Source organism: Adelges cooleyi, unplaced genomic scaffold (genome assembly GCF_023614345.1).
Source record: "Adelges cooleyi isolate 19-005CV unplaced genomic scaffold, UGA_ACOO_1.1 ACOO_flye_CR_arks_rails_tigmint_CR_PRNA_32, whole genome shotgun sequence".
NCBI classification, from domain to species: domain Eukaryota; kingdom Metazoa; phylum Arthropoda; class Insecta; order Hemiptera; family Adelgidae; genus Adelges; species Adelges cooleyi.
In genome coordinates, this window is record NW_026095991.1 from 66,999 (window position 1) to 80,559 (window position 13,561).

The following is a 13,561-nucleotide window of genomic DNA, read 5'->3' on the forward strand; positions in this document are numbered from 1 at the left end:
TGGCAAGTTGCCCTCGAACTTCGTCCTGGTCGCAGCGCGCAATCTCGTGTTCGTTTCGATGAACGGACGGATCCAAGCACTCTGCCGAAACCGAAGCGCGCTATGGATTTTCCTGAGAACCACCCCGTTGGCAACGCCTTGCTGTAAGCACCTGTAATGAGTGACGTATCTGAAACAATAAAAATCGATAAATATTCCCGTTGCCACACACACACACACACACACACATTTTCCCCGTTATTCTTACTTCTCTTTATTGATCAGGTTGGCTATGAGCTTTGGCTGTTTGCCTCCGGGTGGAACCATGTTCTCCGGAAAGAACGGTAAATCTGCTAGGTGGTCGTGGACGGCGTGCGGATATTCGAGGTCTGTCTCCACAAAATAGCCGAATTCCGCATCGTCCGAAACGGTGAGGGGGTCAAAAGTTGCGAGCTCCGCGGGGGTTAAGAAATGGAACTCACCAATCGGAAGGGGAAGGCTCATCGCACACCCGTAAAGGTTATTTTCGTCTAACTGCATGATGTACGATGGCTCTTCCGTTGGGTCAAAGTCCTCCATATACTTATTGTTGGCCTTTGCATAATGTTGATTGCATTGGACCAACCCCCCTCGGATGTTTTTCATGACGTATTGCACCTGCTCGTGCTCAGTCATCAGCTCTATTTTGACCCCTGTCATTAGCTTCATCGCATCCCAGGCTAACGAAGGGGTCGTCAGATACGCAGCTGGATCGAGTCTGTAGTGCTCGAGGATAAACTTCCGGAACGTTTCAAACACGTCGGCCAGTAAGTACACGTCACCGCACATGTATACGTCACTATACTGGCCTAGTGTTTGACAGTTAAACGTTGTTCACACGGTCTGCGCGTGGCGGTATTGTTCGTCCGTGATGGTGGACAACGTCAACTGACTCCGGAAGGCGTCAAGTGGAGGTAACGACGTTTCCTCAAGCACCTCTGCGCTCTTTACGTATTCGTACGGGAAATACCCCTTCGTTTTCATTAACCGGAACTGACCATCGTCCGGAAACCGGGTTTTGGTGTTCACCAGCTGGACGTCGGTCAGCGACCGCGCGGCTTCGTCCAGCGACGAGGGCAGAAACCTGTCCAGAAATACCGTTATTGTAGACCAAAATTACTGCTTTGTTTTTATCAGTCTTACCGGTATGAATCGATGAACCGCATGACGATTGTGTGACTCCCGCCGGTTTCGTCGTCCAACCGCAGAAACTTAGACAACGAAATGTACTTTTCTTTGGTCTTGGCGATGACTTGGATTTGATTGGTGTCGTCGGCGAGGGCGGTGGTGAGAAAATGACTATCGTAACCCGAAAAATTGTGGAGCACGATCGGTACGTAGTTCGGTACTCGCAGTTTTAAGTTACACGCGCTGTGAGCCGGGCCTCTGTATCGTCCGCTCAGGTGACAATGGTCCCGCACCTTGTCGGCCGGTGTCAACGGTTCGCGGCAGACGTAGCACACGGTCGCCGCATCGTGCACTGCCTGCTGCGCAGGGGTAATATCCACCGGGGAAAAATACCGTCGAGCTATGGCCTTCACGTCCCGTTCCAACCGTTCCACAAACACCGACATGCAATCTGCGCCCCGGTAGAGTTCAAACTTGTCAAGTGACGAATCGAAATCGCACTTGACAAAGTAAGCGAAACTACACGCTACGTGCTCCGCGATGTCGTAGGTCCCACCGGCATTCGGGGGCGGGGCGATCGGTTTGAGGATAGCTTCGGTGTCTGCGTAAATACAGAATGGAATGGGAACGATGTTTTTCCAATTGATGAACTCGACGATATTTTTATCGTCCGATGGGAGAACAACGCGACACCGCCGGCATTCGTGTTGATCCATCGCCGCTTGGTTCCTAAACGTGAGGAGACAACCGTCACACAGAAACGCTCTGTGCCCGCGCCTAGACAATTGTTTCCCCACGGCGCGCGCCAAGTCGGTTATCAACACTTAATGGCCGTCGGTGCGGTTAACCGATGTGACGTACATCAGGTTCACGTGGCGCACCCGCTTTTCGGTCGTATAGTAAAGCGGCCCTACGATCTTGTTATCCTCCCAAGCGTAGACGTTAACGCTGATCTCGTTGTCGGTTTCGAATTTTGGGATGGACTTTAACGCCACCGGCATCGAGATCCCGCGGGTTTGGAGTATACGGTTGTAGGGGGGATAGCTCGTAGTACGCGTGGGATCAACACCTGCCGGTGCAGGGTGGATGTGCGCCACGATCGCCCAAAAAAAACATGCATCATCGGTGTTCGCGATGTTCAGGACGGCACTCTTCCGTAACAGCGAGGTAGGCAGAGTAATTGTGCACGATGCCCTGAGCGGATTATACTTGTACGTAGACGTTTCGAGGTATACGTTCTCGCGAAACGCCCACCCCGAATCGCCACGTTCAAATTCGTCGGCGCGCGTACGAATAATATCAGCAAGCTGTGTATACACTGTGTGCTGATCCTGTCCCTGTGTCAGTATGACCGGACCGGCCGCGTGATCGTGCACACATGTGTCATACACGTCGGCGCCGCCAGCAGCCGGCTGCTTCTGTTTTTCGTACACCGCGTACAAACCCAGACTCACTTTCAGCGCTACGTACCGAACGAGCTGTTTATCCCACACCTTCAACACCTTAGCTTCCGATCGGACCAAGAACTCGTTAATGTCGGCGGTCGTATTTCGACAATCGATTTTGAAATTTGAAATTCGGCCGTCGAAAGCATCGCCGAATCGAGCTGTTCGTAAAGCAAATACACACCGTTATTAATATTATTATTATTATTATTCTCTTTTCCCATTCGGTTCTTTATCATACTTGTCCGACCCGTGGTCATCGTGTCATCACCCTCGCTAACGCCGTCATCGCCGACGCCGTCATCGTCGTTGTCGAGCGCTATGAATATTAAATTACAGTACACTGTTATTTCCTTATAAATATATATATATATTGTCACACACACAGCAAATCAAAAAAAAAAAATACTGCCACATGAATATAGTCGAGAAAAAAAATGTAACGCGTTCCGAAACATGCGTTATGAAAACTATGTGTGTGTGTGTGTGTATATATATGCGCTTGCGCGTACATGTTGCAGAAATGGATAACGAGACTTCGACTGGAGTTCTTTTAATGGACCCCGTGGCGTCGAAGACTCGTTATCCATTTCTGCAACATGTACGCGCAAGCGCATATATATATATTATTTGTATATATTATTTATTCCAATACAATTAAATATAATAATACTATTATTTATATAATAATCCTAATATGATATAAATTACATGATGTGTGTGTGTGTGTGTGTGTGTGTGTGTATATCACGGTTTGTTAATTTATTTTAAATTCCAACATTAACATAAATACCATGTAAAAAAATTTATTTTAAATTAATTCATAACTAAATTATCATTTTACTACTTATTTTAAATTAATTTATCATTTACGTATAATCATATTATTAATTGTATTGGTTATATTCTAACGGTTCGGACTTTGTATTTGCATATTATCGGTATTGCGGCCGTCTGTAGCAGCCGTTGTTGTGATTCTACTCGGCACATCGGTAGCGTCCATTTGACCTATATGTTTCCATTTATTAGTACTTATCCGCACGCGTTATTTTAATTAGTGTAATTGATTATACCGGTCATTGTCATGGCACCACCAGTTCTTATCGATGTGTCGGCGGCGGTTCCTGTGTGGTGTGTCGGAGACGGAGGCCAGACGTCGATATATATATATATTATTTGTATATATTATTTATTCCAATAAAATTAAATATAATAATAATACTATTATTTATATAATAATCATAGTAGTAATACACACATAACAAAATAATCCTAATATGATATAAATTAGTTGATGTGTGTGTGTGTGTGTGTGTGTGTGTGTGTGTGTGTGTGTGTGCGTGTCGTCGTCGACCGGTTAGTCTTTATCTATAGAGTACAATAGTCAACGGCAATTAGTTATTTAATTTTTTTTCTGCTAACTGACTATTGCACTTACCCATAATATTATATAACTACGGTATCGTGGACGTATGGTAGATAAACTAATAATGCTAATATTTTTTTTACTTTGTGCACTGACCATGCGGCCGTCGACCTCGACGCACAAATTTCAGACACGTCTGTGAGCCTCCATTCCTCGTGGACGTGGCACGAATTGCCAACGGCGTGAATTCATAAATTACATGATGTGTTATATATATATATATATGCGCTTGCGCGTACATGTTGCAGAAATGGATAACGAGACTTCGACTGGAGTTCTTTAATGGCCCCCGTGGCGTCGAAGACTCGTTATCCATTTCTGCAACATGTACGCGCAAGCGCATATATATATATATTATTTGTACATATTATTTATTCCAATAAAATTAAATATAATAATAATACTATTATTTATGTAATAATCATAGTAGTAATACACACATAACATAATAATCCTAATATGATATAAATTACTTGATGTGTGTGTGTGTGTGTTCGTTAATAATATGTATTTTATTAGTACAATATCATTCAAATCGTAATAATAATAATAATAATACGATCATATTTTGTTTACTTGATATATATATATATATATATATATTTAGGTATTAATAGCTAAACATACATTTTTTTTTTTTTATTGACATTAATCACATTTACTCCTACTGCTACTTATATATTTGCGCGTGTGTTGTACTGCAGGTCAGTCGTCGAACGGTCCGTCTTTATCTGTAGAGTACAATAGTCAACGGCAATTAGTTATTTAATTTTTTTTCTGCTAACTGACTATTGCACTTACCCATAATATTATAAAAATACGACATCGTGGACGTTGGACCCGTTCTTCTTTCCCTTGTAGATCATTGTTAGATTAGAATCTATCGGCTTCTGTAGTTCTTCGTCGGTCATTCTGAATCTGGTTGGCAAGTATACGCGTATGGGTTGTGGATTATCGCCCAAGCGTAATTCTACGGCGGGCGCACGCGCATCGTGCTTTGTAACGACCGTTTCGAACCGTATCACTCTGTATGGGACGAAGGGTTGAATCTCCGTAATGTGACGTCTCCTCGATTCCAACACGAACTCGCTGCGGTCGTTTAGGAAATCTTTGGTGATTTGACTCATCTGTAAATGACAATATTGTTTGACTTTATACATCTAAGCTCTGGCTCGGACTTACCTTGACCGTACGTGTGTGTATGTGCACAAATGATTGTTCACCGACTGTCTTGCAGTGATAACTGGTAACTGTTAAATGTTAGGTGGTGCACCCTTCCTTATATGCTGATGTTCGCCCGTCCCCACCATGTGTGTGTGTGTGTGTGTGATACCAGTAGTGATAACAGGATTGTGATACCAGAATCGTGATATGGCCGTATCGAATCCTGTTATCACGACTCTGTTATCACGCCCTGCTATCACGCCCTGCTATCACGCCCTGATATCACGCCCTGCTATCACGACCCTGTTATCGCGCCCTGTTATCACGACCCTGTTATCACGCCCTGCTATCACGCCTTGCTATCACGCCCTGTTATCACGCCCTGCTATCACGCCCTGCTATCCCGACACTGCTATCACGCCCTGCTATCACGCCCTGTTATCACGCCTTGCTATCACGCCCTGCTATCACGCCCTGCTATCACGACCCTGTTATCGCGCCCTGTTATCACGACCCTGTTATCACGCCCTGCTATCACGCCTTGCTATCACGCCCTGTTATCACGCCCTGCTATCACGCCCTGCTATCCCGACCCTGTTATCGCGCCCTGCTATCACGCCCTGTTATCACGATCCTGTGATAACAGGGCGTGATAACAGGGCTACATACGGCCAAAACATACTACTTCTAAGTATTAAACATATATATATAAATAAACTTCAGAATTCATTAAATTCAAATTTCTAAAATTGGTGTAAACTGTCCAAAAAATTGAAAAAAATTGTGTTCAATGGTTTGTAAATTGTGGGCATTTAGGATTTCCAAGTTGTGTTTGTCCAAAACCAGCAGTTAGTTTTTTAAGAAATTTGCGGTCGGTTTTCTAAAATAATAAACGCAACGACGTACTCTTTATTGTATGTACATAATATTATACTTTATAAGTTGTTTTGAGTAAATAATTTGTCTTACCAAAATAATCGTATTTAAATAATACTATTGAACGTATTATTAAATAATTCTAATTTATTATTACAGCTAAAAAAAAGAAAAAAACGTATAACTACCATATGTGTAAACTATAGTTTGTTTAAGTACTCTGCACACCAGCCACGGCATAGTATGACACTCGTACATTTTTAGCCTCAATTAAAATTTTTTAACTAGTAGGAAAAAAATGAAGGCGAAATATCTAATTGTTATGTGTTTTATATTTATTAATAATTATCAGATGGGAAAAACGGTCGAATTGTCTGTAGAGAAGGCTGAACAGGTAACCAGTTTTGTTGTGATTCTAAATAATTTTTTAATGTATTTTATGAAGTTTCCATAATCATCTAGTTTAAATGCTCAGCTAAATATTCTCAACTCAAAAACAATCCGGGGCAGTATTTTTATTTTACCGAAGAAAAATAAAAATAAAAGATTACAAACGCAATAATTATTTTATCATACTCTCATTGATACTAATTCTTAAAAATGTTGAAAACACTCCGTTCCCAATATAGGTGCCCCATTTATAATGTCCACTTATAAACTGAAATAACTTTTCAGCTATCGCATTGAGACTAAAGCATTACAGTGTTATAGTTTTTTGTTGAAAATCTGAATCCAATAACCACGTATACATGTATTCCGGTGTAAGTGGCGCCTAACATTATAAAATACACTCAAACCGTTGATAGAAAGGAGCGAGTATCGATGGCACAAAAACTCATATTTTAAATGATTCAGCACAATAATTTTTTTTATTAATTGACTCGTAAACTAACAATACCGCGTGCTTAATTATTATTAATTGTCAGTCAGAAGAAACGGAATTTGATCTAAACGAAGCTAGATTTGACGATCTTACCGAAGAGGAAACAGATCAGGTAACCATAATTTTAGCAAAAGTCTAAAACATGAATAATAATAATCATGTGTTTTTATTAATATTTTCAAATAGGATAACTACCGTCAAGCGGGCCAACTTGGGGCATTATGGGTAATTTGGGGCATATGTGTAAAAATATATACATTAGAATATAATATATTTGACCGATGCCCCAAATTACCCATAATGCTCCATGTTGGCTCGTTTGACGGTATTTATTCTAATGTTTATGTTGATAAGTAAACAAAAAAAAAACTCGATATTTTATAAACATTTAGTTTATAGTATACGTTGTTTACTTCTAACTTTTCTGATACGTTTGGTTTGGACTGTGCTGGCTTTTCATAAATGCTTAATGGTACCATTTCAAACTTATTTTTATAGAATTGTGTAATTGATATTTAATGAAAGCCTTAAACATACGTCAGGTTATAGATGCGATATGGAATTTTGCAGACAAGCGCAACAAAGGATTTATTTTTATTGGAACTTTGGCCCATAAAGTATTCGCTGAACACCGCGTTAAAATAATTGGCTGGTTAAAATTACATCCAGGTTTAACCGGTAACTATGATTTTATGTGTTCGGTATTCGACTTACCGTTTAAATACTATGTTTCCATCTCTAGTGATATTAAAAGGGTCGTCGGATTTTAAAATAGTAATTTATTTTCTTTTTTCTATGCTAGACATGTTTTTTTTATTTATTGTTCCTATTAACTAAGGCATTGAGCGCAACAGTGGCCTATGCTTTAAAATGGTTTCCAGGAGTATTACAGTTTTAGCTTCGATGCAAAGCGAGAAGGTATTGGTTTTACTCTGATGTGTGTTTTTTTTTATCTGTATACACTGTAACTTTTTAATACTGGACCAATTCCTTCGAGTAGCAACTCTATAAATCGCAAATTTCATCTAGTTGGTACTTTGGGGGGGTAAAAGTTGAAAAAGTTTAACGCTTCACAGACGAAAGTTGAAAAAACAAAAAAAAAACCGTACGACTTTTTAAGTTAGAACTTTTACTGGCTATAGTTTCGAGAAAAAGAGTCGGATCGAGTTGAAATGTATAAGAAATATTTATTTGGTATGCCCGCGTACGTCAGTTGTATCAAATTTAAACTTAACCCAATGCCCACCCCCCTAGGGGGTACAAGGTTTTTTGTTTTTCGGGGTTTTTAGCCGTAATTTTAAGACCTTTGGGTTGAAAATTTGCCAGTAGTTGGAACTCATATGTATCCATAACATATTAAACGGAAAAATAATTCGGCACTACAGTTTTTTTTTAATTGCCGGGAAACTGTGTTTTCGCAGATTTCGTATATTTTAACAAAAACAACTAAAATCTTTAAAAAAAATGATCAAATCATTAAAAACTTTTTATGTATATCCATGCAGAATGATACTATTTAGTTTTGTGCTCAAGTACCACTTTTGACTTTAAGTTCACAGAATTCAATTTTTTTTTTTTTTTTTAACTAAAAACCCGGTGTACCAGATGGGAGAAACGAACAGACACTAAAAACCATCAGTTGGTAACGTCTATCCGTGTTAGATTAGGTTAGGGCCCAATGATTGGTATCATAATATTGTGTTTATTACATAATATCACAGACGACTAAATGGTGTAACTGATTATAGTAGATCCTCGATTTATTGGGAAAAAAACCTATCCGTGTACTTATTAAGACAATTAATGGTTCTGATACGACAAAACCACTGTCGTTATCTCGTTATTTTATAGCCTGCGTTATATAACCTTACCGAAGGTCAACTATGAGTATATAAGGTCCAACTACCTGCAAATTATGAAGAGGACTGTTGATTTTTGGATTCAGATTAAGTGTTGGTTTTTATGCAGTATACCGCCGCAAAATGTATTTTTTGTTACACAATTTTTTTAAAGTAAAACTTATGTTTTGCATATTGTTATACTATTATTCATTTAAAGAGATTCACGCTTGATTGTTTAAATTGTCTAATATTAGATAATCTGCTTCGTGCTGATTTAAATTTTTTAGTTTATCAACTTGTAGCTCTAATTTAGTATAAAATATTTCATTATTTTATTACTATGTTCAAATTATAATATATTTTAATAAAAATTAAGTCATGAATGATAATACTTTACTTTATGACTAGATCAAATCTCGTGAACATTTAACATTTTGATACTGCTCCTATACTATTATTAAAAAAACAGAATTTTTTAAAATCTCCATAAAAGGTTATTGTTAAGTAACAGGCAACAGCCGACCGCTAGTGGATATAAACGTTAGTAATATTTAACTAATAAGTAATATATGTAGGTAAAATTGATTGTTTTCTCCATCACAGTACCAGTATACGATTTAATTTTAATTTAAACTCAATTTTTCTTTAGAAAATAACAAGAAATTTATATACAGAGTGGGGCAGTAAAACGGCTATTTTCTAATAAATGAAAATACCCGTTTCACTACCCCACCCTTTACATTTTAAGGATCTATGAAAAAGTTTTTTTAGTTGCATTTTATTTTGTACATTGTCAATCTAGTAAAATAGAAATATAATATAGCTTTGAAATAATATAATCTATGAAGTATAAATAGTTTGTGGGAGATTGCTCTAATGGAAGTATAAAATACATATATATTAATTTTATTGAGAATAAGCGATTATAATTAAAACTATGGAGTACAAACGATTGAAACATGAATCGTCGACCATTCCAACAAAATATAACAAGACATTGTAAATGTATTATTTGGTCCACTACGTTTTTGCAAAAAAAAAAACCAGTACAGTGGGGTCGGGGCATAGTGGTGACGGGGAAGTCACAGGATTTACAGGAATTTTTAAATCTGAAAGTGATAAAATCACTTTCAAAAAAACGCTTCGATGCAAATCGGTAGTTAGTATTTTCAAGCCAGTACAGTCCAAACCAAGCACAGTATAAACCAGCAAAGTTAAAAAGTTTTAAATGAAGGTTCTATATTTACAAATGAGCATCAAAGCGTTTATTTGAAAGCGATTATATTAAATTTTATCACTTTTATTTATAATAATTCTTGTACACCTGTGACCTCTCCGTTTCCTCATTGCTTTGATTACATTATGCCTATACTCTACTGTACTAGTCCTCTTGGATAAAATCACTTTCAAATTACCGCTTTGATGCTCATTTGTAAATATAGAACCTTCCTGTAAAACTTTTTAACTTTGCTGGTTTATACTGTGCTTGGTTTGGACTGTACTGGCTTGAAAATACTAACTACCGATTTGCATCGAAGCGTTTTTTTGAAAGTGATTTTATCACTTTCAGATTTAAAAATTCCTGTAAATCCTGTGACTTCCCCGTCACCACTATGCGCCAACCCAACTATGCTCCGTCCCCACTATGCCCGGACCCCACTGTACTGGTTTTTTTTTTTTTGCAAAAACGTAGTAGACCAAATAATACATTTACAATGTCTTATTATATTTTGTTGGAATGGTCGACGATTCATGTTTCAATCGTTTGTACTCCATAGTTTCAATTATAATCGCTTATTCTCAAAAAATTAATATATATGTATTTTATACTTTTTTAATTTTCATCATGGAACTTATTAATGCAACAACGTATACAGTGCTGATATCTAGTGGAAAATAAAAAATAGACTGGTGTTGCATTAAAATATGTTTAATTCTAAACACAAATACATCAAATAACCTTAGTTATTTAATTTTTGTCGGTTAGGCTACTATTGCGCTTAACGCCTCAACTATGGGTAAAACGCGTTGCCACAGATATAAGGTTTCATAATACAAGGTTAGGTTAATAATAGTTTATTGCTTATAAATAATTTATTTATTAGTCGTTAGAACAGAGTCGGGGTTAAGTAAAATATATATGATTTTAAATTGTATTTTTTCTTTCACAAAAATGTTTCGTAGTTCAATTTGTATTATAAAATAATTATACCTACACAAATGTATACAATATCGTACTGCGTACGACACATAATGTAACATTGTTTTAAAAATATTATTTAACATTTTGAAATTTTAGTTTTTTCCAAAATAGTCTAAAAATAACAACAGACCAGTACTCAGTAGGATCAGTGCTACGTACCCACGATTCGGCATATTGGTATCGCGGAGGTCACAGGTTTTCAGGAATTTTCGACTTTAAAGAACTGTTTATCAACTGAAAGTTATAAAGTACTTTCAAATAAATAAGCATATATATATATATATATATATATATATATATATATATATATATCATATACGTTAATCTCTTATATACGTCTAACGTTCAATATTTAACCCATTTAAACATTTTATTAATTTTAATCTGTTTTAAAATGTTAGTTATAGGTAATAATAGAGGAAGAATAAACAAGATCAACTTTAAATTATTGTTGTACGCCACTATAAGTCTTCCGGATCTAAAAGATATTCTTTCCAAGCTGCAGCAAACCAGGGATTCATCTTCGTCAACTATTGTATAGTGATAAATATAGCGACATTTGAAACTTTTGAAATATAAACACTTTATTTAACTTCGACACATAATGGCAGAGTTTTAATTTTATCGGAAAGGTATTGATTAGTTAACTAGTCCCTGACTAAATTATCATAAATTTATACAACGCAAAAGTAAGTAAAAAAAAGACTAAACATATTATGGAGACGCGAATAAAATTTAAGTAATTATTGTAAGTAGTATGTTTTGGCCGTATGTAGCCCTGTTATTAGGCTCCTGTTATCAGGATCGTGATAACAGGAGCCTGATAACAGGATTGTGATAACAGGGCGTTATAGCAAGGCGTGATAACAGGATTGTGATAACAGGGCGTTATAGCAAGGCGTGATAACAGGGCGTTATAACAGGGTCGTGATAACAGGGTGTGATAGCAAGGCGTGATAGCAGGGCGTGATAGCAGGGCGTGATAGCAAGGCGTGATAACAGGGCGTGATAACAGGGCGTGATAACAGGGCGCCATAACAGGGTCGTGATAGCAGGGCGTGATAGCAAGGCGTGATAGCAGGGCGTGATAGCAGGGCGTGATAGCAGGGCGTGATAACAGGGTCGTGATAACAGGGCGTGATAGCAGGGCGTGATAACAGAGTCGTGATAGTGATAACAGGAGCCTGATAACAGGATTGTGATAACAGGAGCCTGATAACAGGATTGTGATAACAGGAGCCTGATAACAGGATTGTGATAACAGGGCGTGATAACAGGATTGTGATAACAGGGCGTGATAACAGGGTCGTGATAGCAGGGCGTGATAGCAGGGCGTGATAGCAAGGCGTGATAGCAGGGCGTGATAGCAGGGCGTGATAGCAGGGCGTGATAGCAGGGCGTGATAGCAGGGCGTGATAGCAGGGCGTGATAACAGGGTCGTGATAACAGGGCGTGATAGCAGGGCGTGATAACAGGGTCGTGATAACAGGGCGTGATAGCAGGGCGTGATAACAGGATTCGATACGGCCATATCACGATTCTGTTATCACAATCCTGTTTTCACTACTGGTATCACAATCCTGTTATCACACACACACACACACACACACACACACACACACACACACATGGTGGGGACGGGTGAACGCGGTGACGGAACCGCGCTAGTATAGCGTCAATGCTCGACGGACACAGTAGTGAACTGCCACAGCGACAATGGCCGGAAAGGGGAAAGGTATACGCATGAGCAGCAGCAGCAGCAGACGTAAGCGACAAATGTATACAATATCGTACTGCGTACGACACATAATGTAACATTGTTTTAAAAATATTATTTAACATTTTGAAATTTTAGTTTTTTCCAAAATAGTCTAAAAATAACAACAGACCAGTACTCAGTAGGATCAGTGCTACGTACCCACGATTCGGCATATTGGTATCGCGGAGGTCACAGGTTTTCAGGAATTTTCGACTTTAAAGAACTGTTTATCAACTGAAAGTTATAAAGTACTTTCAAATAAATAAGCATATATATATATATATATATATATATATATATATATATATATATATATATCATATACGTTAATCTCTTATATACGTCTAACGTTCAATATTTAACCCATTTAAACATTTTATTAATTTTAATCTGTTTTAAAATGTTAGTTATAGGTAATAATAGAGGAAGAATAAACAAGATCAACTTTAAATTATTGTTGTACGCCACTATAAGTCTTCCGGATCTAAAAGATATTCTTTCCAAGCTGCAGCAAACCAGGGATTCATCTTCGTCAACTATTGTATAGTGATAAATATAGCGACATTTGAAACTTTTGAAATATAAACACTTTATTTAACTTCGACACATAATGGCAGAGTTTTAATTTTATCGGAAAGGTATTGATTAGTTAACTAGTCCCTGACTAAATTATCATAAATTTATACAACGCAAAAGTAAGTAAAAAAAAGACTAAACATATTATGGAGACGCGAAAAAAATTTTAGTAATTGTTGTATAACACGAATTAATCGCCATCTTAATATTATTAACATAATTGTACAATAACTTGTTTGCTC

The 13,561-nt window shown here is 37.7% G+C and overlaps 1 protein-coding gene across 2 annotated transcripts; it reads left to right on the forward strand.

Moving 5' to 3' along the window:
- The first annotated feature begins 6,283 nt into the window (after nt 1-6,283).
- LOC126839974 (uncharacterized) lies at nt 6,284-13,354 on the forward strand. Of its 2 annotated transcripts, none has more exons than XM_050575442.1 (4): nt 6,284-6,451; nt 6,984-7,052; nt 7,483-7,618; nt 13,151-13,354. In XM_050575442.1, exons 1-4 carry the CDS (start codon nt 6,356-6,358, stop codon nt 13,288-13,290), a joined length of 441 nt encoding a protein of 146 aa, XP_050431399.1. In that variant the 5' UTR covers nt 6,284-6,355; the 3' UTR covers nt 13,291-13,354. The 2 variants fall into 2 exon arrangements, with proteins under 2 accessions (XP_050431399.1, XP_050431398.1); XM_050575441.1 differs by lacking the exon at nt 13,151-13,354 and adding an exon at nt 11,386-11,589.
- Nucleotides 13,355-13,561: the final 207 nt, after the last annotated feature.